Source organism: Spinacia oleracea, chromosome 4, assembly GCF_020520425.1.
Source record: "Spinacia oleracea cultivar Varoflay chromosome 4, BTI_SOV_V1, whole genome shotgun sequence".
Lineage (NCBI taxonomy): Eukaryota > Viridiplantae > Streptophyta > Magnoliopsida > Caryophyllales > Amaranthaceae > Spinacia > Spinacia oleracea.
The window spans coordinates 169,135,135-169,161,413 of record NC_079490.1 but is presented as its reverse complement, the minus strand read 5'-3'; the positions used below and the strand labels follow the sequence as shown (position 1 = coordinate 169,161,413).

At 36.4% G+C, this 26,279-nt stretch overlaps 3 protein-coding genes across 10 annotated transcripts; 1 reads left to right on the top strand and 2 right to left on the bottom strand.

Moving 5' to 3' along the window:
• Positions 1 to 1,979: 1,979 nt before the first annotated feature.
• LOC110784269 (zinc finger BED domain-containing protein DAYSLEEPER) lies at positions 1,980 to 5,434 on the top strand. The gene is made up of 2 exons (XM_021988710.2): positions 1,980 to 2,145; positions 3,035 to 5,434. Exon 2 carries the CDS (start codon positions 3,035 to 3,037, stop codon positions 5,186 to 5,188), a length of 2,154 nt encoding a protein of 717 aa, XP_021844402.2. The 5' UTR covers positions 1,980 to 2,145; the 3' UTR covers positions 5,189 to 5,434.
• A 2,238-nt stretch (positions 5,435 to 7,672) lies between these two features.
• On the bottom strand, positions 7,673 to 11,421 carry LOC110784268 (protein FAR1-RELATED SEQUENCE 6). Its single transcript, XM_021988709.2, has 2 exons — positions 11,264 to 11,421; positions 7,673 to 9,813 (listed from the first exon to the last, which is right to left on the bottom strand). Exon 2 carries the CDS (start codon positions 9,759 to 9,761, stop codon positions 7,755 to 7,757), a length of 2,007 nt encoding a protein of 668 aa, XP_021844401.2. The 5' UTR covers positions 9,762 to 9,813; positions 11,264 to 11,421; the 3' UTR covers positions 7,673 to 7,754.
• A 1,353-nt stretch (positions 11,422 to 12,774) lies between these two features.
• Positions 12,775 to 20,706, bottom strand: LOC110784267 (protein FAR1-RELATED SEQUENCE 8). Of its 8 annotated transcripts, none has more exons than XM_021988707.2 (5): positions 20,487 to 20,705; positions 17,460 to 17,590; positions 16,927 to 17,106; positions 13,497 to 15,383; positions 12,775 to 13,422 (listed from the first exon to the last, which is right to left on the bottom strand). In XM_021988707.2, the coding sequence occupies exons 4-5, from the start codon at positions 15,381 to 15,383 to the stop codon at positions 13,315 to 13,317; spliced, it is 1,995 nt and encodes a 664-aa protein (XP_021844399.2). In that variant the 5' UTR covers positions 16,927 to 17,106; positions 17,460 to 17,590; positions 20,487 to 20,705; the 3' UTR covers positions 12,775 to 13,314. The 8 variants fall into 8 exon arrangements, with proteins under 8 accessions (XP_021844399.2, XP_021844395.2, XP_056698698.1 ...); XM_021988708.2 differs by having other exon boundaries at positions 13,284 to 13,422; positions 13,817 to 15,383; XM_021988703.2 differs by having other exon boundaries at positions 12,775 to 15,383; positions 20,487 to 20,706.
• Between the last annotated feature and the right edge of the window lie 5,573 nt (positions 20,707 to 26,279).

Genomic DNA, 26,279 nt, shown 5'->3' with positions numbered 1-26,279 from the left:
AAAATTTACGAATTTACCTAAATATTTTAAAGGCAAATTTGCAAAAAATGACCTTTTCTAACTCAAATTTTGCGAGAAAGGACCTTATATAATTATTTTTGTGAAATTACACCTTAATGTAATTTTTTTTGCGAAAAAGGACCTAAGGGAAGACTGAGCTTTTCCAGCCATTGATTGAGCTTTTCCGACCATTGAATTGCTCGTGAGCAACACGTGTGACTTAACTTGGCTAAAGACACTGATTTCCCCGAGTCTTGAATTTTTAAACTTGATTTTATTTCGATTTTTTTTTCAACTTTAGATTTTAAAGCTTAGAATTTTGGAGGAAAATTTGGTGTGGTTAGCAAAATAAAGCCACACGTGCTTCTCACATGCAAGTCAATGGCCGGAAAAGCTCAGTCAATGCGGGAATTTTGCTTTTGGTTGTCTTTCGCAAAAAAAATTACATTAAGGAGTGATTTCACCAAAAAAAAAATTATATAAGGTCCTTTCTCGCAAAAAAAATTACATTAAGGTGTGATTTCACAAAATAAATTATATAAGGTTAATTCTCGCAAAATTTGGGTTATAAAAGGTCCTTTTTAGTTAATTTGCCTATTTTAAATTTCCATAATAATTGAAAGTTGTCATATATCGAGCTACGTAAGTTCTCCTAACACTTTATAAAATATTTAATGCACGGGTCAAATTGCTAGTTTTTTTTTAAAAAAACAAATGAATAATAAATGTGAAAGTCTTTGTGGAACGAAGGAAGAACATAATTTTCAACAATCAACTCTTCATTTATTTTGAGGCAAAAGGCCAACGAAAATAAGCAAGATTCACAAAAACACTAGCAAAAGTTAAGTAAGATTAGTTCAGCTAAAATAAGTTCAATTCAATCTTATTTTTTCTATATCTCCATTAATTCCACCCAGTTTTTCTAATTTGTACACTTTAGTTTTACTCCCTTCGTCTCTTTTTGTTCTTTACGTTTGGTATTGTGCACGCGTTTTAACGACTAATTAATGTGCATTTAGATTACTCTATATTTTTTTATTTAAACAAGACAAATTACATTTATTTATAATGTTTTCACTTCTATCAAAATTCTGATATTGGAAAAATGAGAAGAAAAAATTAAATGACTCAATGAATTTAATTGGTTAAAATAATTATTTAATATAAATTTTGATCAAATATTAAAGCATTTGTGTGATACTATAAAAGGAAATGTAAAAAACATGGATACCCAAAAGAAAAATATAAAGAACAAAAAGAGACAGAGGGAGTATGTGATAGGGATGTCAATGGGGCAAGGCGGATGCGGATGTTTGTCCCTTCGTCCCTATCCCCATCCCCGCGGGTATGAACTGAAATCCATCCCCGCCCCAACGGGTATGAACTGAAATCCATCCCCGCCCCACCACCCAACTGGGTATCCATCCCCATCTTACCCAGGCCCCATACCCGCCTATTTTTTTTTATTTAGCAAACATTTTCCATATATACGGAGTAATGAAAGTTAACTTTAGAAAAAAAATTCCTTAGGACTAAAGTAACATATATAATCGGAAAAAATACCCGGCATAACAAAAAAAATCCAAACAAAAAACATAAAAGTCTCACATAAATTCATATTATCGCCTAAACATGCAAATAAATCCAAACTCACCCCATCACCCATGGTGGGTATGAAGTGGGGCGAGTGGGGATGGGGCGGGGCGGGGCGGGGCTGGGCTGGCGGGAATGGGGCGGGTTCAACACAAAATCCACACCCGCTCCATTACCCATGGCGGGTACGATCTTTATACCCATCCCCGCCCCATCACCCGCCAAGAAAAAGGTGGGTCCCAATCTCGAAACATAGTGAGACTGTGAGAGTCTGAGATCTTTGAAATATCAACGGTGAAGATGCAGCCAATAAGGTGGGCTAATATCAAACTCTACAACACTATAAATATACACTATAAAATAAATTGGACCCCCAAATTGTCAAAAGCAAAAGCCCTGAAAAAGCTCTGGTTTTGTTTGCCGTTCGGTCCAATTTAGGGTTTATCGACGCTCAAGCCCATTAACTTCTCCTCCCTCCAAACCCCTGCTTCTCTACTCTGCAATTTTCCCTTAAACCCTAATAAAACTCGGAACAATCCTTTGATTTACACTGTAAGTTTCTCTTAATTTTTCATCTTTATCAATGTTTATTTATGTTCAATCGTTGATTTCATGTTATAGTGTTGTTGTTTTTTGAATTTTATTGCGAATTTGAATGATAATTTTCTGGGTTATTTTAAGTTGATGATGAAGTTTTCTGGGTTTTTGTGTTTGTACTATGATGATTTTGTTTGTTTCTTTAATTTAAAGTTTTCAGTTTTCAACTGGGTATTGTAATTCTTGTTGGAGTGATTGTTGCCCTTTCGTTATTGTTGAATTTGTGGATAAGTTGGGTTTGAAAGTTGGGAACTTCAGTGATAATGTTAGTTGAATTGGATTGAGTTTTAGTTATTTTCCATCGTTTGGATATCAAATTCAATTGAACTTGATCGTAATTCTCTCCATTGTATATCTGGATGGAACAGTTTAAATAGGGCATATTTGGTTTTTGTTTGTTTTTAGTGGCAGATTTTTCCTCTGTTCCAATTGAACTTTGTACAAGGATTGCACTTTGTATAAGGATTGAACTTTATCTGTATTATCGTGTTGTATTATCGTGTTGTGTCGTGTCAAGCTTGTGAACCTTTACCAGTCCTAATATGAAATTATGTTTTGGGTTTTTAAAGGATTGTCTGAAATCTTCATGCAACTTATTTTTTTCATGTCCTGGATAATAGATGACTTCTATTCATTGAATCGAGAGTCAAGACTTAATCTGCAGTGAGATATTTTTTACTGATTTATATGGCTCAGCACATCCGTGTGTATTGAAATTAGAGGTTTTGGCTTCTTGCAGCAAAATAATTAGCTTTGATGGGAATCATGTGGAAACTCTCATGTCTCTGAGAGACTTAAAGTGTTTATTTTATGTGTCTGATTGGGAGAACTTTTTTATGTGCAGATGAATGATATAATTGAAAATGGCATCATCGATGTCAATTGTAATGGTAATGTTTATGGTAATGGTAATGTTTATGGAAATGGTAATGGCATCATGAATGGTGGTATCATCGTTGCAGAAAATGATAATGATGTAGTAATTCCTGAAGTGCCGCCTAATAAGCGTAGGAGAAAGAAGTCTATAGTTTGGGAATACTTCACTACTGAAAATGTTAGCCCTGATTGTACTAAGGCTTGCTGTAAACAGTGCAACAGGTCATTTGCTTACATTACTGGTAAAAAGCAAGCAGGTACCAGCCACCTCAAGAGACACATATTAGGTATATGTCCTGTAAACCGTCCCAAACAGGAGAAGAATCAACAACTTACTCCCTACACACCTCGCTCCCAAAATGGCACGCTTACTGCTCCTCCAAGAAAGCGCTGCAGAGCATCCCCTGGATCAGTAACCATTGCCTTAGACCAAGAACGCTGCATTCACGAGATAGCTAGAATGATTATACTTCACGATTACCCAACAAATATGGTGGAACATCCTGGTTTCATTGACTTTACCCGGATTCTTCAACCTCACTTCTCTATGGTTAGTTTCGACTCAGTTCATAGTGAGATAGTGTCTATCTATACTAGAGAGAAGAAGTTACTTGCAGATATTCTTGCTGAAATTCCTGGGCGTGTCAGTCTGACTATGGATTTCTGGACATCAGACCAAACAGTGGGTTATGCTATTCTGACAGGGCAGTTCATTGATGCGGATTGGAGGTTGAATAGTCGCGTCCTTAAATTTGTTCTAGTTCCATTCCCAGACTCTCAGGTTGCTTTCAATCACGCTGTTGTTTCATGCCTGTCTGAATGGGGGTTGGGAAGTAAGTTATTTGCGCTTGCTGTTGATCAGTCTTTTGCAAATGAAGCTGTTATCGGGAATCTTAGGGGCCTGCTTTCTTTAAAGAATTCTGATATGTTAAATGGTCAACTTTTAGTTGCGAATTGCTATGCCCGTGCCGTGAGCCGTATGGCACTAGCAGCACTAGAGGCAACAAGAGAAGCTGTTGCCAAGGTTCGTGACAGTGTGAAGTATGTGAAAGTTTCGGCATCTCGCGAAGAGAACTTCAATAAGCTCAGACTACAACTTCAAAACCCCTGCACAGAGAGTTTAGTCATTGATAATCGACGGATGTGGAATTCAACCTACCAGATGCTGTCAATAGCATTAGAGTTGAAGGAAGTTTTTTCTTGTCTAGATGCTTGTGATCCCAATTATGAGCAAGCTCTCTCAATGGATGATTGGAAGTGTATAGAGGTCCTTTGTGTTTACTTGAAACTTTTCTCTGATGCCGTTGACATTCTTACAACTGAAAACTATCCTACAGCCAATGTGTTTTTTCATGATGCTTTTAAACTTCAGATGGAGCTGACTCATGGAGCATTGAGTGAGGATAATTATATTAGCAACTTTGTCAGACCTTTGTATGAAAAGTTTGACAGATATTGGAGGGATTGTTGTGTGGTTTTAGCTATGGCTGTAGCTATGGACCCGAGATTTAAGTTGAAGCTGGTAGAGTTCAGCTTTGCCAAAGTTTTCGGGGAAGAAGCTGAAATGTGGTTAAGAACTGTTGATGATGGTATACATGAATTATACTTTGAATATGTTGCACAGACCTTGCCTTTGCCATCAATTTATGTAGAACAACGGTATGAAGGAGGATTCATTAAAGCAGAGGCACATCAAGATGAAGAAGAAACCCTAATTCCTACTGATGGGTTGACAGATTTTGATGTGTATATTTCAGAGATTTCAAGCAATCATCAGACAAAATCAGAACTAGATCAATACCTTGATGAGTCACTGTTACCAAGAGGAGGGTCTCAGGAGTTTGATGTTCTTGAATGGTGGAAGTTGAACAGAATAAAATACCCAACTCTCTCTAAAATGGCTGCTGATATACTGTCACTACCGTTTGCTACAGTTTCTGGGGATTCTGTGTTTGATACTGTAAGCAAGAAGTTGGATAGTAACAGGGGTTCTCTGAAACCAGGTACATTAGAGGCTCTTGTTTGTGCAAATAACTGGTTGCAGTTTGGAATGCAGCAGAGTGCTGCACCCGTATTAGATGTGTCTAATATGTGTATAAAGATGGAAAACCAAATAAGTTGATCAATGGTGCTCTAAATTTAGGGATTTCAGGGTGGCTTGCAACTGGTTGTGGGGCTTTGCTGTTGATCCACTAATTTTGTTTCCCCCAATTTTGAAGATAGTAGGAGTTTAACATACTTTTTAGAGCAAGTAGGTCTGTGTATCCTTGCATAATTCTTTCGTTTGATTAGCATTATTACTTTTTTGGTTGACAGAGTTCTGTAAAGTTGCATTATTTAGAAATCTAAATAATAAAATTTCGGAGAAGACATAAACTTCAATAACATTGTTCAGTACTCCGTATTTTATTTTATTAACAAAGAGATCAAATACATGTTTAGACCTTACAACATCGCCAATTCAATTGGCGATTTTACCTTATTGCATCGCCAATTCAATTAGCGATTTTACCTTGTAACATTGCCAATTCAATTAGTGATTTTGCGTTGAACCAGAAAAAAACAAAATTTTCTTTATACCAGTGCTAACGTGGACGGTAGAGTGGGAATTTATTGACAGATTGTGTGTATTTTGGGAATTTTGATATCTTTAAGCATTATTGCCGGAAATCACTCGTAATGAACGATTTCCGATAATAATGTTTAAAGATATCATTCCTCTTTTTACTATTAAAAGGAAAATGAAGGGAAATAGAAAAGTAAAGAGATAGAAAAAAGTTCAAGGTTGGAAAATTAGATAAAAGTTGAATTCCCGTGAGTGATACCTGTTAATCATGATAATCATATAAACTGTGGATAAAGCTTAAAAAGGTGGCATACCGAAAAAAAAGAAAAGAAAGGCGATTAGTCTCTCCCTTTTGACACGAAATTCTGTATAACAAATTTTATTTACTACCTCCGTTCCTTAATGTTCTTTACGCTCTGGAATATGTGTCCAAAGTATGAAAACTTTGACCACGGATTCTCACTGTTATATACATCAAAATGGTATCATGTAAGATCTTGTTAGATTCGTCTTGTTATGTATTTTCAAAATATCAAATTTTTATAATTTTTTCAAATACAGAATTGGATATATTAGTGGTTAAATATTGCATTGGAATCCGTGCAAATAGTAACCGTAAAGAAAATTAAGGAATAGAGGTAGTATAAGGTAATTTCTTACAAAAGTCCATTGCATAAGATAATTTTCCATTCCGGAAAGATGCAAGTCACGCAATCCCGGGTTTTAAATAACGAAAAAAGAAAAAGACATTGATTTCCATGCATGGACAACTGAGTAGCTGAATATGCAATTTAGAACAGTAATATATGAATACATTAGACATCAAAGATCCTATGCATTCAAGAATTCAACAGGTTACAGGTACTATACAATTATACATTTCAAATTGTTCAAAAAGTACAATATGAATATACAAATAATTGTCCTCCAAAAACTGGACCTTCAGAGTATTTCATGTAATTCCTGCAATTGCAACCTTAAAACAATCATGGGTTCTTTCAACTTGTTGTACGATTTGCAGATTTCATCTGTACACAATCACAAGTTCACAACTGTGAACTGGATCTGTTTTCCAGAAAACGATCACCAACAATAGGTATATTGCCAATTAGGCTATGAATGCCTGATTCGCGACTTCAACCTTGCTTTAGTTCCTTGCTCCTCAGCATCAAAAATTCGAAATTGCAGAAGAACATCTTTGTAAGACACTAAGACTCACAAAATCCACATCAAAAGCTTTCACTGATACATTATCTCCAGTACGTTTATTCGTTTAGTACTGTTAAGAGGAGGGGGGGTAACATATACATGATACATCTAGCAGAAAAGCAAACAGAAATTTAATCCCAGTGGTAAAAGTAGCCAATTTGACTATGAGATTTCGAAATCAACACACCTGTGGCAAGTATTCAGTAAAAAGACAACACTGGTAACAAGAAATTTCACCAGAAATGCAAGATTAAAGAGAGAATTTGTCTAGATAACTAGATTTACAGCATAACGCATTAATTTAACAGTAAGCTTTGCTGTATCACTAAAGACAGAGTTTGAGACAAGATAAACAAGTAAAACATGGTTATTGCAGTCAAACTGTGTTCTGACCACTTCAAATGCCTTTCTCATATCAAATATTGCCTATTACACCTGAACACATTGTACACAATCCTATATTTCATAATCTATTCACATTTTTTGCCCTAATCATTATATTTTATTTAGATACTTTATAAGCTGCAAAATATTCAAGTAAACTAGTAGGAAGACTGACCAGTTGTAAAAAATTTCAAACCTTCCTATTCATCTACGATTAAGAAATAAAGCATAATCCACATCAACATGAAAAACTCTGACAGGACCGAAGAGGAGGAGGATGAAACGATTATTCTAATCTACCAAATAGATATTAAAATTACCATTTAAATAAACATACTGTCAGTCAGTCATCATTATCTTCACTTACCTTAACACATTTCCAGCAGATCTCAAGCTTGCTTCCTGCAGCAAAGTAGAAAAGATGCATTTGATTGGAATAAAGATATATTGAAGGGAAAAAGAATACAATTATATACAAGAACCCTAACAATTATAAACAAATTTTTCAATAGCTACATTTTTATGCTACTCATGTCTCATGTTTCTCCTCTACATTATGGACTCTGTTCAATGACTCCTCAAAGGCTTGTGAAGCGCTACTATAATGGTCTAAAGAGATAACCCCTTCCTCCACAACTCGTAATGCACTTCGATACAACTGACCAGACCATTGAATCCGATCATTAATATCTATATTACTGTTAGCATGATCTAGGACACACAAGCGTTTGTAGTCCTTTTTCCATCTTGATAATATATATTTTACAGGGATCTCCTCTACCCCATTAAAGTTAAGCACACATAATGCATGTCGACAGAGGTAGCCATTAAAGTTGAAACAGCTGCAGATACAGCGAACTTCTGCTGATCCTCTATTGTAGTACACTTCATAATCTCGAATCTCTCTCCTGTTGCCTTCACCAAGAAAACGCTCCTTCACCAAGAATATAATGTATGGCCCATCAACATGGAGCTGCGTCGTGCTAAAACAGGAATACATCTCCTCCACCTCGAGCTGGAATTTTAGGAATATTTCTTTTGTGTAGATCTTGGACAGTTGCTGTTCGAAAGAGCACCTTGTTTTCAGCAGAGAGCTTGAATTTCTTGACTCGATGTCAGATAGGGTTTCTTCCTTGTGCTTCTTATGTAATGCTAACTCATACTTGTCGAGAAATTCTTTTAAGGGTGTTTGTTTATGTACATATTTCTCAAAAAATGGATGCAGAATATCAGCAGGCTGTGCTGTTGACATACCAGCAAAGAAGGTATCTTTCAAGTAGACAGGTGCCCATCGAGCTCGATCTTCATACAAAGATCGAAGCCATTCATGATTAGAGATTCCAAATTGCTGAACCATAAGTCCCCAAGCAGCCTCAAATTCACCCACCTTTAAGGTTTCATAGACTGCTTTAGTAAATGTTTTCCTAATTGCATCATAGTTGCGCAATCCTCCCAAATTTTCAGGGACCTTTCTCATAATAAGTGAAATACCATAACGGTGAAGCGATCTAGGGAATACCTCAGTAATTGCATTTCGCAAAGTCTGAGACCTATCTGTAATTATGGTTTGTGGGGAGTGACCTGACATACATTTGAGCCATGTTTTTAGTAACCATGTGTACGACTCTGTTGTCTCTCCAGCAAGCAGACCACAACCCAATAACACAGTTTGCCCATGGTGATTCGCTCCAACAAACACCACTAAGGGGATTTCATATTTGTTAGCTAAGTAACAGTTATCCAAGAAAATGACATCACCAAAGTAACCACATGCAGCCCTAGACCTTGCATCAATCCAGAAGACATGTTTAATACACCCTTCATCGTTGAAATCCATCAAGTAAAAGAAGTTTGGATTAGTCAATTGCATACGACATAGATAATTATAAATGGCCTGTGCATCACCTTTCTTGAGGTGCAGCTGATTAGGATGATTAGAGAAACTGTGGGTTTCTTTTGAACCAGTATTTAGGTATCCAGTATCACTACTATCTATGAAAACTGCCTTGTATAACTTAATTGTATGTCCCTCAGCATTAGAACTGACGAGAGACTTCCTCTTTGTATCAGCCTCAACCGTCTTGATCGTCTTGTACATTTTTTGTCCCAACAAATGGTTGTGTTCAAGTGTGACTTCGAGAATCCTCCATCTTCTTGAGTCCACCAGTCTCATTCTGACCATCGCTGGACACCCAGTACGGGTCTCCTTCCTCAAACGATTCACATCTTTGATTCTTTTAAAGCCCTGGCTACTGCAACAAAGTACAGCACCATACTTCTCCTTACTATTCCGCTTAAACCATGAATTTTTCACTCTGACACGAAAGCCCACTTCCTTGGCATAACAATTATAATAGTTGTATGCATCATCATATGACTCAAACTCCATTCCAACAGCAGGAGCAACAAATTCTTTCCTTCCATCAGTTTCTTCTATGTTTTGGGTAACTAGTTCTCCCCTGTCACTCTCACTCTCCAGAGTTATACTGACATCAACATCTCGCACTAGCCCAATATTACCCGACTCTTCTTCCATCTTGTGTAAGAAAGGGAGTCAAAGTCAAAAAGAAAAAGGAGAGATCAAGAACCTGGGGATAAATATCATTAGTTAAGGAGATATTCCTTTGGTAATCATTGTATGATCAATTACATATGCTAAGAATATAAGAAAACTAACACAATAGAGTGAGAAATGAAAATGAAAAGCCTCAAGCCCTAAACAATATAAGCTAACGCAATAAAGCACATAAACCATTCGGTCAAGAAGAAAAGAAACTTGGATAATTCATTGTTTTTCTCTTGAAAATATGAAAACACGTCGCAAAAGTAGATACAATCATACAACTAAAGAGTTCACATCTTCGTTTATCTATATGCAACACTAGCAAAAATAGTTCAATCTAGTTCAAGCAAATGCAGACAGCAAGAACTGAAGTATCCCAAATGCTTAATAGGAAAATACATTAGCTTTCACTGATCTAGGCTATGTCAAAGCTTTCACTGATTACCATCTTTTTTTTTTTTTTTTTTTGCAAGATTCACTGATTACCATCTAGGAGCTTGATATCCATAGAGGAGACACCCACAAGCTTACCAAGAGTAATTTTTTTCTTAAAAGTACTACATCTCCATTCCATCAGCACCCCTTATACAAATCATCGGACTTATGCCAAAGACCAAATTCCTATAAGCTCCCACCTCAGCATAACTTCGGCTTGTCAAGCCCCCTTGGCTCACTCCTCAATCCTCACTACGGGGATTCAAACCTTTACTGCTTATTTTATCTCGGTTAAGCTTCACCCAAAACCACACTTAGTAGAAACCCATACGATAACATGATTCTTTTACAGTTAAATTTTAAAAATCAGCTAAACCACACAAAACTCACTTTCAGTCCCAAACTAAAGAAAAACACTTCAACCATATTCGATTTCCCATTTCCAAGAGCATATACACAAATACACAATCATTGCAACTCCTCCACAAGGAAGCTTAAGATATAAACATAAGGGAGTTTTGTGGACCGTGGCATTCGGGTTGGCATCATGTATAAATACCCAAATTCCAATTTACCAAAACGCTAATTAAACTAAAAGCCAGCAAGACCTTTGAACAGCGAATAAATTGCACAAATTTGTTCCATTTTCAACATTGTTGGGATCATACAAATGCGGAAGTTAGTAATAATTCATCAACACACACTGGAACAATAAGCACCCAACAATCTACAGTTTATCATCATTCAAAACAGTGAATGTTAGGGAAAATTCAGAACCAACAATCAAAATTCCACGTATAAAATCAACGAAAAAATCTTCTTATTTTAAATTAAAAAAGCACAGACAATCAGTAATCAACTACAAGAACAATTACCAAACATCGCACCCAAAAAAAAATGAAGATTAAAAACCAACTTCACTGATTTTTTTCTCTCGAATTCCCAGAATAAATACATAACAATTTCCAGCAAATTGAATCACAAAAGGTTAAATAAAAAATCAATTGAAGCATTGTAATTGAAGAATCAGATAAACTTACGAATTTACTGGGAAGCTATTTGATCCTCGGAAGTGGGGGCCATCAATTCAATTGGGATTTTGAGGAGTTCCTTCTTTTTTCCTTGGGGTTTTGGGTGCAGAAAATTAAAATGGGGAACTCTCTGTCCCTGTGTTTTGTTTTAATTTTTTAATTTTATGTTTGTCTGATTTTCCCTTTATTCGTACTTACTTGTAAACGATTTCCCACAGAAATTTTTAAATTGAAATTTATCCAAGTTGTAATTTTCAAACTACTATCCACATAATATTGATTTTTTAATTTTTTTATTCAACTTAAAACTACTATGGAGTAACATTGTTAGGTGGCATTAAAACGGCTACTTAGAGCAACTCCAATGGTGGGCTACAAGGTGATGTAGCTAAGTTTGCCACATCATATTTCTAACCACAATTACAAACTTTCACATTGGTGGGCTACAATCCCTTGTAGCTCCCTATAATATTTAATTCATATTTTTTCCCTTTTATTTTTTGAGCTACCTGCCCAAAATAGCTACAATGTTTTAGTAGCCGCTGATGTCATTATTGCAACAATGGTGGGCTACCTAGGAGCAACTCCAATGGTGAGCTACAAGGTGTTGTGGCTAATTTTGCCACATTAGGTTTTTAGCTACAATTAATTTAAGCTACATTTATTATACACCTTGTGCATGCAAGACCTTTTATAAGGCAAATATATAATGATGAATAAGGTCATCAAATTGTAAAATAATATTAAACGAGTCATCTCATAATTCATACGAACATGTTAGATTGACATGTGTAGCCTTGTTTTGAATAAAGTAATTAATGGCGCGGATGAAAAAATGATAATTCGAATGTCATACATATTATTGTTTTACACATGTATATATAGAAGCTTTGGTTTATTTGTGTTTATCTTTTTTAGCAACGATTTCCCTTATCGTTATCACCCATCGTTGTCTTTTTTAGCAACGATTTCCCCTATCGTTATCACCCATCAAATGTATTTGAATCGTAGAATCGTAAGATTCTATGATTTGAATCGCGATTTTAATAACCATGTGTACAATACATGGTTATCAACGATTTCCCCTATCGTTATCACCCATCAAATGTATTGTACACATGGTTATTAAAATCGCGATTCAAATCATAGAATCTAACGATTCTACGATTCAAATATGTCTTACAATTCGATTTACGATTCTACACCTTTTTCTCGACTAGCGAAAACCTCGTAAATTTGAATCAGGTAGAAAAAGTAATTAATAGAAAAATATTGTTAATTATTACATATATAACTATTAAACAACTATATATTTCAATTATTAAGTTTTTTCCTATAATATAAGCACTTTAAATGAAATTTAAAAATAAAATCTTGATTATATTTGTTTATAGAATCTTACGATTCTACGATTCGATTTTACGATTTGATTCTAAGAGTTTCTTCCTATTCAAAGTAGAATCACTATTTTGATAACCTTGATTGTACATTTGTACTCTTGGTGAACTTTAACAATGTCATAAAAGTAAAAGAAAATTCTGTATTAATTAGTATAACCAAACCGTCATCAAAGGAACTTAAACATATATTAGTGAATTAAGAAAGCATAATTAACAAATTGGTTAAGAACTTAAGATGATTTAACATCCAATTTAGTTTGGGATGGTCTCAAGTTCAAACCTTGGTAAAAACATTTTTTAAATGCACGCCACAAGCTACACTATAACACCAAGACAAGAAGTACAAGTTGCCCATGGGATGAACATATTGGCAAGAACTTTACATCTAAAATAATTCACATATCATTTCTTTTGGTGTTACCATCTGGTTCACCTTTAGGGCTAATCCGGATTCGAGGCGAGTTATGGGTGGATATGACATATCATCATATATGCTTCTCTTCCGTAAGGCGGACTTTGTTCAAGGACTCAATAAAAGATTGCCAAGCCACCATGTAATGATCTCGTGATACCATACCTGCTTCAACTACCTGCATTGCTCGTTTATGCAAATGTTCATACCATTGAGTTGGATTGGTAACATCAATAATATCAATAGAACTAACATCTGGTACATAAAAGTGCTTGCAATCCTTCCTCCATCTTTGAAGAATATAAGAGAACGGTATCTCCTCCACACCATTGTGGCTGAGGATGCTCAACGAATGCCTGCAAAGATAACCATTTAGGTAAAATCCAGCACAAACACACCGTACTTCAACTGCTGTTTTATCATACATCACCTCAAAACTTCCCTCGTGTTCTTTCACCACATATGTTGTGACCGGCCCAGAGGTATGAACTTGGTTGATGGTCACACAACAAGACATCATCTCAACTTCGACTTGGAATTTTTCAAATATTCTTTTAGTATAAAATTTGGATAGTTGTAGCTCATAGTAGCATCTTGTTCTTAACAAGAGGTTGGATTCGCTGGACTCAAGATCATCGAGTGTTTCCTTTAGTCGTATCTTTTGTGTCATAACATCATACAAGTCAAAAAATTCTTGTACGGAGGTTTTTTCATGGATATGAGCAGCAAAAAAGGGATTGAAGGACTCACCTGTTTGAACAGCAAATAGTCCTGCAAGAAATGTGTCTTTCTGGTAAGCTGGGGCCCACTTTTCTCGATCTTCATACCAGACACGAAGCCATTCATGATCCCTAATGCCAAATCTATCTATCATGTTATCCCATGAAGTCTCAAATTCGTCGATTTTCAGAGAATTGTAGACTGTTCTACTCAAGATTGACTGAAATGCTTCAAATTCTTGTAGTTGGCCCAAGTTGAGAATAATACTTTGCATCACAAGTGGCAACCAAAATCGATGGTGGGCCCGAGGAAATACTTCAGATATCGCAATTTGGATGGCCTTGAATCGGTCTGTGACAATAGTTTGAGGAGGGTGCCCTAACATACATGTAAGCCATGTTCTAAACAGCCATACATAAGTTTCCACAGTGTCTTCTGCAATGAAAGCACAACCAAGCAAGATAGACTGCCCATGGTGATTTATCCCGGTGAAAGCCACAAGTGGAATTTCATATTTATTTGACAAACATGTTGTGTCAACAACCACAACATCTCCAAAGTAACTGTATCCAGCCCTTGCCGGGGAATCTATCCAAAATACATTCCTCAATTGACCTTCATCATTCAAATCCATAATGTAAAAGAAATTTGGACTTGTAAGCTGTTTCTGACAAAAATAATTGTGCATGGCTTGTGAATCTCCAGATTTAAGCTTTAAGAAGCGGGGCTGAATGTGGTTATCCTTATCGCCCCCCCTAGAGGTTAAATTCCAAGAACTTGCTGCATCAACTACAGAAGTACGGTACAACTTAATGGTTCGCACTTCTACATCAACAGTTGGCTCTAAGTCTCTTTTTAAGCTTACTTCCATTTTCTTGTGTGACTTGGAGTTCTGCACCCTCTCAGGATCAAATAAATGGTTGTGTTCAAGTTTAGCTTCATCGATTCTCCACCTATTTGTTTCCACCAACCTCAACCTCATCATTGCTAGACAACCTGTCCTTGTTTCCTTCCTCCGGCAGGATGCCTCTTTGAATGTTTTGAAACCCTCGCAATTGCAGCAGAGTACTGCACCACGCTTTTCTTTGCTGTTGCGTTTTGTCCATGACGATTTCACTCTGATAGCAAAGCCCAATTCCTTAGCATAGCAGTTATAGTAGTTATAAGCATCATCATAGGACTCGAATTCCATTCCCACGGTGGGCGGATGGTAATATCTCTCTTTAGATAAGCCATCTTCATCATCTACGCCCATTGTATTATTTCCTAGGTTATGCACCTCGTCATTGGCATGAAGATCAAGCATATGAAAGGTCTCATTTTCTGCATTATGAACCCTCACCTCAAGGAACTGCTGACTATCACTGCAGTGGTCTTCACCTTCAAGCTCAAGCCCCTGCTCACTTTCTTCGTGTATATTGGCATCAATCAAGAATTGTTCACCGTCATTCTCATGATCATCGCTCTCAATTCCAAATCCATGGTGGCCTTCACTCTCATGGTCATGACCTTCATTTTCAAACAGCTCATCGCCGTTATCTTCTTGGTCTTCCATTTCTTCAATGAGATCCTCACTATTTGGGGAATGTTCGTTCATCTGGGAGGGCAACAAATTGAACTAAATCATCAAGGCAAAGTCAGTGAGAAGTTGCATGGATGCATAAATGATCTTGTCGATAAAACAAAATGCTAGCTTGCCAGTTCACAACAGCAGCAAGAAAAAAAGTAATTTGTGTCTAAATCATCCTGCAGATTTTCCATGATCTTCCTTGATGATATAGAGTTGGTAAAAGTTAGAAAGTCACAGAGTCTAAACTACACTTCTTTGTGATTCGGCAAAGAGCATGTTTAGTAAACTAAAGTTTTTTACATAGAAATTAGCTACTCTGTTTTCAAGCTGTTAGTGGTTCAGTGAGTTGTTACAGGTTGGTTAGCAGGATGTTGATGATAGTGGTCCACTGAACCATCTACAAGATTGACAAGGTGTTTGTCAAAACTAGTGGTTGAGGTAGCTATTACGTTTTAACATAATAATTTACTGAAAATAAAGGATGTAAAGATGGATAAAGGGTATAACGAAAAAAAATATGAAACTTCACTTTTAGCTACAGATCCTAATATTTAGAGGAACCAGTACAGGACAACAAGCGAAATCATCAGCCAAAATGACCATATGCGGACAGGTAAATAAGGCATATGACAACAAAAATAGTGCGGACAGGTAAATAAGGCATATGACAACAAAAATATTCCGCCAACCAGAAAACGTACTGGTCCTGCAATCCCACAACATAATGCTGGATAGCTTTTCATGCAGAATTTGAGGATGGGGGTGCGTAAGATAAAAGTAAATCAATCACATAGCACAAAGTCCAATGCCCAAATTAAAGAAACTATTCGAACTAAAAACCAATTTGAGGGGAGAGATTGCATAATATTCAGAATAATTTTACATTTTCAATTAATGAGAGTCCATACTTTAGAAGGAGTTTATTACATTATCATCACTGACTTAAAATAGGTCTTTTTCAACAAATATAACAAACCTATAATTCATTAGATGGTCAACCAGACTCTGCCATAACTTGTTCTTCACACAATTTACTGTGAAAAACACTATATCCAAGATATTGCCAGTGGGAGGATCGATACTAGCTCTGTAAGCAAACCAACTAGCATATATTAATGTATCAGTATTACCATTTGAAATACATCTATAAAAGTAATAAATGTTCTGCCAATCGATCCATTAGAATTTTTCTTGTTTGTTTTGTTTTATTTGTAATGCGACTTTACTGTAAACTAGACCGGAAATGTTGCCGACCAACTGTTTGTTAAATTCTCATCTTATATAAGCTAAACTGCAGATTAAGGACTGAAATCATTAGCATCAGCCATATCCATTCAGAGGAAGGGGGATGTTAAAAACTTAGTCCTTAATGAGTCGAAAGAATCATAACTTCATACGCAAACCAGAAAATTTAACGAAACACCCAACATAAACACAAACAAAAAAAAAGGCTCAAGAATTCAAGATTATAGGACCGGAAGTAACCCCACAAGTTCCAAAGACCCTAACCTAATAAAATATTGCTTGACATTTCAGATTTTGAAAATAAAAATAAAAATTTAACACTAACCCTGGAAGAGGAAGAAGAAGAATCTAGTTGTAGATTGCTGCCACCACCCACTGGAATGAGATTAGCGTTGCCCGCTGGTTCAAACCCCTAACAAATTGAGGTCCGTACGAAGAGGGAGGCCAGGAGGAGAAACTGCGGAAGACCGGAAGTTGCGTTGTCTCTCTGTTTGTCAGTTTGTTTCTGTTGAACAACCTTGTTTAATGCAATTGTAAAAAAATTCAGGGGCACAGAAGTGTTTTTATTTAGAGCATACTTTACTACTGCTTTGTGTTCGGAATTACATGTAAACAATTACAACGTGTACATGAAACCTTTGAAGTTTTTAACACAATATCACCGCTAGTGTTTACTCCTCCAATGTGGAGATCACCCATCAGAAAATAAAATACTTATTGCATACTTCACCACAACACTAATACCAATTGAAAGTGGTTGGCTCCCTTTCTAGTCATGAAAAGACACAGAAGGAACCTTTGCAGGTCTAACATTTTGCTAACTTTCAAGATATAGAATGAATAACGCGAATGACTTACCGGAAAATATTAGCACCCGACCAAAAACCAAAGCACCAAGAAAAATCCCCCTCTTCCACCCCTGCCATTGCGACCACTGCAGCACTGCCGATGACAACTGCTGCCTATCATCGTCCATGCTATAAATTACACTGAAAAGAGACGTAAGTCGCTGCCAGTTGTTATTCCTTCAATAAGTGGGCCTAATTTAGCACATATACAAGAAATCAAGATTAACGTAAAAACAAGAAGCAGCCCAAGTTCAGTGAACTTATAGAATAGCAAATATAGATTCCCCCTATCTAATACGGCCACACAAGCTGAAGTGCTGAACTGTCATCATTTTGACACCAAAAACCCACCTGAAACCATCACCAGCAAGCAGCAGGCGAATTGAAAATAATAGCATAGAGAGGAAAGTGGAGTGTAAAGAGCATAGGGCGATGGTTTATCCTATAGTAAGCATTTTCAGATTCTTAGTAGCAAGCACTGTTAATCTTTTGGGCCTTTTGGCTCCCAATTTATTCTATAATTGATTTTCTCTAGTGTTCAAAATTATAAATCTCTCAGACTGGGTCTGGTGATCCTTAAAAGGTCATTCCTATCATGGTGTCCATATAAAATTGAACAACGACGGCCTAACCCTTTATTAAATTATGGGGTGCAGTCGCCAAAAAGTAGTGGATGTCATAGTTGCCACCAATTGTAGTGACTAAAATAATCACTTTAATTTTAGCAAGCAAGGTTGAATTCTAAACCTTAAAATTAAAAGGTTGCAGTTGTCAGCGAGGGTTCAATTTTTTGTTCCAAATCTGGATATGAAACTTCGTGTGACTCGTGTTCTTTACTTCTTACACATGCCATAAACCAGGGCCAGCTACTATTATTCTCTTTTTCAACTATGGAACAACCAAATGAGCAAAACTAATTGTTAGCATCAACATTATCATTGTCACACAATGGGAAACATCAATAGTAATGTGAGGGCGAAAAAGAACTTAAATTTATGGTATCAGGAGAAACAATACAAGTAACTGTATAGCCTGTATGTGGGGCCTTTATACGTTATAATTATGAAAGCATCAAAGCCTAGATTCTTTAGACTTGCTCCAAGTTTCGAACTACTACTGGTATCCTTTCACACTCAAAAATGACATCGTATGAGTTTGCCTATAAATATCTCAAAGACACACACACACGCACAAAAAAAAAACTCACAGCACTAAGTCAACAATCATTAGGGATTAGATTATTTCTGATGAATTGATACATGACCACAGGAGAACCATCCCGAAAAGCTAGCTCAAGGGGAGGAGAGCCCATGATCCTATATAAACCCCACATCAGCCACCCATATAACGACCGATGTGGGACTTAAGTCCCATAACCTTACAATGGACCGTAACATGAATGCAATACTCGTCACCTGGTCAATATGAATCAAGGCTCAGCCATACAAACTATATTTTCACCGAAGAACAAGAATTCTACTAAGCCTGACAAGCTATGGCTTTGAAAATAAGACCAACATTATTTTTCTCATCATAGCTCCCAGTATTTAAGTCAGTAATGGTTCCTTCACATTCTTAACCATCTCATTTTCATCAATCTATTTGATATCAACAGTCAGTAAAAGAAACACCAAGAAGCTTCATGTTCAAGTCTGACCTCCTCCAAAAGTTCATAACCTACCAGGGTTGGATGAGAACCCAAAGTTCGTCTAAAAATGAATAATGAGGAACAAGAGGAGATTGAGAAGGAAATCTCTTCTGATCAGAAGTGTACTGACATTCGTGAGCAACCTCGTAAAAGAACTACTCAACAGGCTGAAGGGATAGTACTGGTTGCCTTAACTCGAAAGTAAAACCAAGCTGGTTACAAGTTCATTAATATTTTCTTTGACCATGCAGGCTTTCCCCAAAAAGCACTTCATGAGAAATCATCAAAAACTGGTAAAATTTAGAAAAATCGCAAAGTTATACGAAGTACTTCAGTGTTCACCTTTAATTTCAACATCAAACTTATCTGGATCATGTCATAACTTTTTATACCTCACCAAGCAATTCACTTAAGTTTATCCTAATAACGGTGATGTCTGCCTCCCTACATAAATAATCCTAATTTCTAATCAACAAACTTAAACAATAACCCCACGTATATATAGATATCCAGAATACTCGATTTTCTATAGAGATAATACAACTGGAAAGACACAACACCATATTTTTAATTGAGAGAATAAAATTGGAATGACTGATCAAAGTCATAACTGTAGTTAGGCTTTTGATAAATACATTATATTGAAATTGACTGATTACAAGAATTAATAACCAAATTATTCTTGCTTCATTGCTTCATCCAATTCGCTTCCTAAAAGCATGATTGATTTACTTTGAATATCACATACCCCTATTTGTAACTTACAAAAAAGTACTCCATAATCCATAGTATTAGATAATAAAACCAATTTTTTACTCCGTAATTCAGAGACCTAGCAACACCCACCAGCCACGGACATCCTATGTACTTCACTCTTTCAACGGAATGGGCAATAATCAAACTAGTATGAGATTCAACTTACATTGTAATTCTTCAAGCAATAACAGGTAACCCATCATTTAAACATGTAAATGTATAATGAACACTCTAATAACACGTTTTAACAAAAATGAACCCTGGAGAAGGCTCCCGACTAAATTCAGGCATCCAAGTTGAAATTCAACCATTCAAGCAACCAAGTTCGGAATTCAATCAAAAAACCCTTAATTCAAGGGGATGCTTCAATACCAAACATTAAACATACTTCTCTCTCATCTTCCACAACATTCAATTAGATTCGAAACGAAAGCAGGTTAGCTTCGCCATTTGAATATTGGAAATTACAATAAATTCTAAGCAGGAATACTATGTAATACGAAATGAGCAATTAGAGATTACAATGACACGAACGAAACCTCAATTAGAAGATTGGAATTTACATGAATAAAATCTAAGATAGCAACATCAGCATACATATATCAGAATTCAAGGTGGAGAGGAGAGAGAAACCTGCGGGAGAGGGGAAAGAAGAGGAGAAGATTGCTGGTGCTGGTGCTGGTGCTGGTGCTGGTGCCGCCGCCACTTTCGGTAGCTTAGGACGGTGTCGAAGGCGTGGGCTGAGAGGGGGGTGGTGAATGTAAGGTACGGGTGAACTTGGGGAGTTCGGGGTGTTCCACGACTGAAAAGTGAAAACAGTGACAGTGGAGATTGGGGAAAATAGGAAATATCTCTACCACTCTACCCGTAATTGTTTGAGGAAGTCCAAATACATGCATGTACAAAAGGTCTTCCGCGCACAAGGTGTACAATAAATTTATTGTACACCAAGATAACTTTTGTGCAGTTTTTTTGTAACTTTAACCTATTTTTTTTGTAACTTTTATATTATAAAAATAAAAAGTTGATAGATAAACATTTTAAAGGGTTAAATGATTAATTTATACATTATTAGGGATTTGGAAGAAATAATTTTGATTCAAATGAAAAAAATTATCATTAAAAAATAGATAACTTTTACACATATAAATGTAACTTTTAATCATTTTGAGTCAACTTTTATTTCGGTGTACAATATTTATTGTACACCCATTATAAATAAGAATTTGTGCATGCATGTATTGGCAAATACATGCCAATCCCAAAAAAAAGGGTAAATGTAATTGTGAAATAATTTTGGGGGGAAATGGAAAACGGAATAGTGAAATTGTAAAACGGGGATGGTGATTTGGCATTGTTGAGTTGGCAATCATTAAACCCTTATCCCTTAGTTCTTCTTTCTTATTGAGTGTTGGGTTCCAAATCTTCGAACACCATTTTCGAACACCACCAAAACTTCGAATTCCATTTTCGAACACCACCATATTCATCCAAAAAAAAAAAAATCAAACCCATTTTTATCTTCTTGTTCTCCTCTTCTTCTTCATCCACGTTTGTTGAGATATTATTTGGGGGTTAGTTTAGTTGCTCCATAATGTTAATTTTGGAAATGGAGGGCATTGGTGACGAAATTGGTGACGAAAATGGTGAAGGTAGTCGCGAGGTTGAAGGAGAAGAGGAAGAAGAAGACTTCATATGGAGGTATGAACCACAATCCTCCTCCGACGAAGAGGTATGAATCTAGATCTGTTCTATAAATTATCCAATTGATTTTTCATGGAAATGACACTCATATGTTTTTGGAAATGGCATTCAATGGCACTTCACTCCAATTTTTGATGTTTTATGGATTTTGTAGCAATCATGTTTTAGGGATTGGTAAAATCTGATTGTTTTTCGTTATTTGAAATCTCGATTGATTGAGACTGGTTAATGTGTTGATTGGTATTAATCTATTGGTTTGTTGGTATGAATTTATTGATTTACTAAATTTGTTGATTGTTGAATTAATCATTAAAATGAATGATTGAATGCATTAATTAATCATTAAAATTAATACTGAACTTGGAAATGATGCTAATTAATGATGTAAGATTATAAATTTGATGGTAATTAATAATAATGTAAGATTATGAAAAAGATTATAAAGGATGATTTTTTTGAGCATGATATTGGTTTGTGTTCTGGTTTGGAATTGTTTGGAATTGGTTGGTTGAGATTGGTAATTGTGATGGGGGTTGGCTTTGAATGTAATTGTAGGAGGGTGGTGAGGATTGTTTCACAACCCCAAAAAAGTGAATGGTAGTAACTGCCTACCGGGAAGAGGAGGAAGTTCTTGAATTGAAGGTTGGTATGGTGTTTCCTTGTTGGGAGGAGATTGAAGAACAGTTTAGGGGGTATGCCAAACAAAAGGGTTTTGGTATTGCCCGTCGTTGTGGTACGGTGAAATCTGTGGTTGGTTCTGATAAAGAGAAAGGAATCGGGAAAGAGAAGCGTAATTGTTTGTGGACTTGTGAGTGCTATGGTGTGCCGGAAAGAAGGCGCAAGGCATCCGATTCACTCCATGAAGTAATTGGGAGTGGGGTACGCAAGTCTAAGAAATGTCAATGTCCCGTACATGTATTTGCAAGTGTAAATAAGTTAGGAGAGTGGGTGATACGTAGAGCAGTAATGGTTCATGAAAATCATCATCCCACCCCTAGTAAGTCTAGGATTATTGCTTATAACCGTAAGAAGTTTTTAAGGGAAAATCCTCATGTGTTGAGACAAGCGAATGTATGTTCGCAATCTGGTATGTCTGTGGCTCAAACTTATAACTTAATGGCGGTGCAACGGAATGGTAGAGGTAGAATGCCTTTCCTACGGAAGGATCTTAATGAAGTGGTTGCGAAGGAGAGGAAGGCTAGGACAAGTGGTGGTGATGCGAGGGCAATGTTTGACTATTTTAAGAAGATGAAAGCAGATAATTCTGATTTTTTTCACGTGTACCGGCAAGGTGCAAAAGGGATGTTGCAGGATGTTTTATGGGTTGATGCTCATAGTAGAGCTGCTTATGAGGAGTTTGGTGATGTTGTCTGCTTTGATAGTACGTACTTGACCAATAAATATAAAATGCCGTTTGCGAACTTTGTTGGTGTAAATCATCATGGTCAGAGCATATTACTTGGATGTGCGCTTGTTTCGCATGAAAATAGTGACACATTCGAGTGGATTTTCGGCAATTGGTTAGAATGTATGGGTGGTAAAGCCCCAATTGGGATATTGACTGATCAAGATCCCGCGATGAGGAGGGCTTTGAGAACAACCATGAGCAATACATGTCATAGGTGGTGCATATGGCACATTCTTCAGAAGTTTAGTAGGAAGCTTGGAACGCATGCAGAGTACCCCGATTTAAAGGTAGACTTGGAGCGGGCAATATATGATAGTCTAACATGTGATGAGTTCGAATTAAATTGGGCAACAGTTATGGAGAGGTACCAGGTTGTTGATGATTGGCTTGAAGGTATATATTTATTTTGTAGATGAATTATATATTGAAATTGGAGATGATATGTAAATGTGAAAAAATAATCTAAACTGATGCGAAAAAAATGAGGAAAGATGAGGAAAAATAACATACCACATTTGTGATTTTTGATATGTGCACACCACCTGATCACACCACCTGATCTGTGCACCTGATCAGTGCACCTGATCAGTGCACCTGATCTGTGCACCTGATCAGTGCACCTGATCAGTGTACCTGATCAGTCAGTGCACCTGATCAGTGCACCTGATCAGTGTACCTGATCAGTGCCACCTGATCAGTGCACCTGATCAGTGTACCTGGTCAGTATACCTGATCAGTGCACCTGATCAGTGTACCTGATCAGTGTACCTGATCAGTCAGTGCACCTAATCAGTGTACCAGTTCAGTGTTCCTGATCAGTGTTCCTGATCAGTGTTTCTGATCAGTGCTCTGATCTGAACTGGTGAAATGTGTTTATGATCAGTTAGTGCACCTGATCTGTGCAACTGATATGTGTTTATGATCTGTGCAACTGATCAGTTAACCTGAGCTGTTGCTGAAATTCATCTGATCTGGGTTGTATGCGGAGAGGAACATGTGGGTTCCTGCGTATGTGAAGCATTTATTTTGGGCTGGCATGAAGACGACCCAGCGAGTTGAAAGTATAAACAACTTTTTTGATCAATTTGTACACAAGCATACTCATTTGTATGAGTTTGTTGAGGCTTACTGTGAAGCAATGGAGGCAAGGGCAAATGAAGAAAGTATGGGCCGATACGAGCACTGCGAGAAATCTAAGGCAAATTGTCACATGTTTCCCAGTCGAGGAAGTTTTCCAGAAATTATACACGGACGCCAAATTTCATGAGGTCCAAAGAGAGTGTAGTAGGGTACTGTATGTGCGGTGTTTGAGCAAGAAAATGTTGGATGAGTCTGTTGAAGAGTACGAGCTTGAGGATAGGGTTTGGATAAAGCCTAAACACGCAAGGAAGGAGATTGTTACGAAGCATAAGACGAAGTTTGTTGCAACGTATAATTACCTTACCAAGGAAGCATCTTGTGATTGTAAGCACTTTGAATGTCACGATATAATGTGTAGGCATATGATATTGGTTTATGACTTGAATAACCAGACTGAAATTCCTGGCAAGTACATACTTCGTCGTTGGCGGAAAGATGTTGAAAGGAAGCATACCACTACTAGAAAAAGGACATTTAACGACGAACAATTACGTTGTTAAAAGCCTTAATTTTCGTCGTTAAAACCTTTAACGACTAAAAAAATGTTCGTTGTAACAGGTTCCGTCGTTATTGACTTTAACGATGATGTTCGTCGTTAATAATTAACGTTTATTAACGACGAATTATGATTTCGTTGTTAAGCATTAACGACAGATTACCGTTTCGTCGTTAACAATTAACGACGAAATCATAATTCGTTGTTAATTATTAACGATGAAGTTACAATTTCATCGTTAAAAGTTAACGACGAAACGGTAATCCGTCGTTAGATGCTTATTCACGATGATCATTTTAGGAATAACGACCAAAAAATATGTTGTAAAATGTTATTCCCATCGGTTAAATTTTTTGAATTGTAGTAACAACGACCAACAATTCTGTCGTTAATATTGCAATCATAATAATTTTACTTGTGAAACAATATAGATAACTATAAATCAATCAATTAACACAAATGAAAATTTCATTACTCAAAAGATTTTTGACAATATAATTTCAAGTTATGTGAAACCATAAATCACATCCCCTTGTCTTTAAATTCTATAAACTAAAATACAAGTAATTCTTGTTCAATCTAAAATAACAAAATAAAATCTAACTAGTTGAGGTGTTCTCTCTTGGAGTGCCATCTCTTGAAAAGCGTTGTAAGAGAACTTCTTTAAATGCTTTAAGCCTCAGTAAGCTCATCTTCAACTGAACTCATGCGACTCTTAAGTGCATTGTTTTCTTCTTGTACCGTATCCATGCGATTGGTAAGGACATGATTTTGATTGAAGTTCCACCCTACTTGGTTGTAGTCCTGATATTTCTTAAAGTGTTGTTCCTTCTCTAACACCCAAAACCCGATCACGAGACTTCGACTTAAACACCTTTTGTCCTCCTTATATAAAGAAGAAATGAAGTTAAAAATCATGGCATGGGAAAGTAAAAATAATACCAAAAAAAGATATAAATGAAGAAAAAGTACATGTACATGGGTAAGTGTTGGTTCTTCTTCCATTATTTTCTGAATGTCTTCCTACAACATATATAACAAACTCATTTAGCATCATACACGTGTGACTCAAATCAAGGTCAATTGTCAAAGTTATAATCTCCTACTTAAGTTTCAAGATACAACAATATTATGTTTTGACAGACTTTGTTTTGATAATCTGTAAGAACGGAATCTAAACCCATGGACATTTCCCTTTCTATGGAAAACTGAATTTACTCAGGATGCATTGATTAGGGTGAAGAGAAGTTGGAGATTCCTATAGATTCGCCCTGGTTCTTGTTAGGTATTATGTTGTTGAACAAGAGGTATATAATTTGATTCAACTCTTAAACCTATAACATTTAAAAATTAATGAGAAGTCTGTTCTATATGCAGGAAGCACAATCTGCTCAAATAGCAGAGAGAGACTAAAAATCCTATAGTTTCTTCAAGAATTTAATAAACTTTATTCATACCGAAATAGCCTTGAAAACAAGTATCAGTCACAGAACATCTAAGCAATGCCTAAGCAGCTAAACTAACAAAGGAACAACAAAGCCTAAATAGTTAGCAACGAACTAACACCAACTATCAACCAATCAACACTAAGAAACAGGAGCTGTAACATTTGAGCAAAGCACTTACATGCTAAATGCAGTATGAAAATAATGTAGAAGGTTGATTACTAGAAACACAA

What these genes read in the sequence shown, in the direction of transcription:
- LOC110784268 (XM_021988709.2), bottom strand. Translation starts at nt 9,761, where the DNA reads ATGGAAGAAGAGTCGGGTAATATTGGGCTAGTGCGAGATGTTGATGTC.
- LOC110784269 (XM_021988710.2), top strand. Translation starts at nt 3,035, where the DNA reads ATGAATGATATAATTGAAAATGGCATCATCGATGTCAATTGTAATGGT.
- LOC110784267 (XM_021988703.2), bottom strand. Translation starts at nt 15,383, where the DNA reads ATGAACGAACATTCCCCAAATAGTGAGGATCTCATTGAAGAAATGGAA.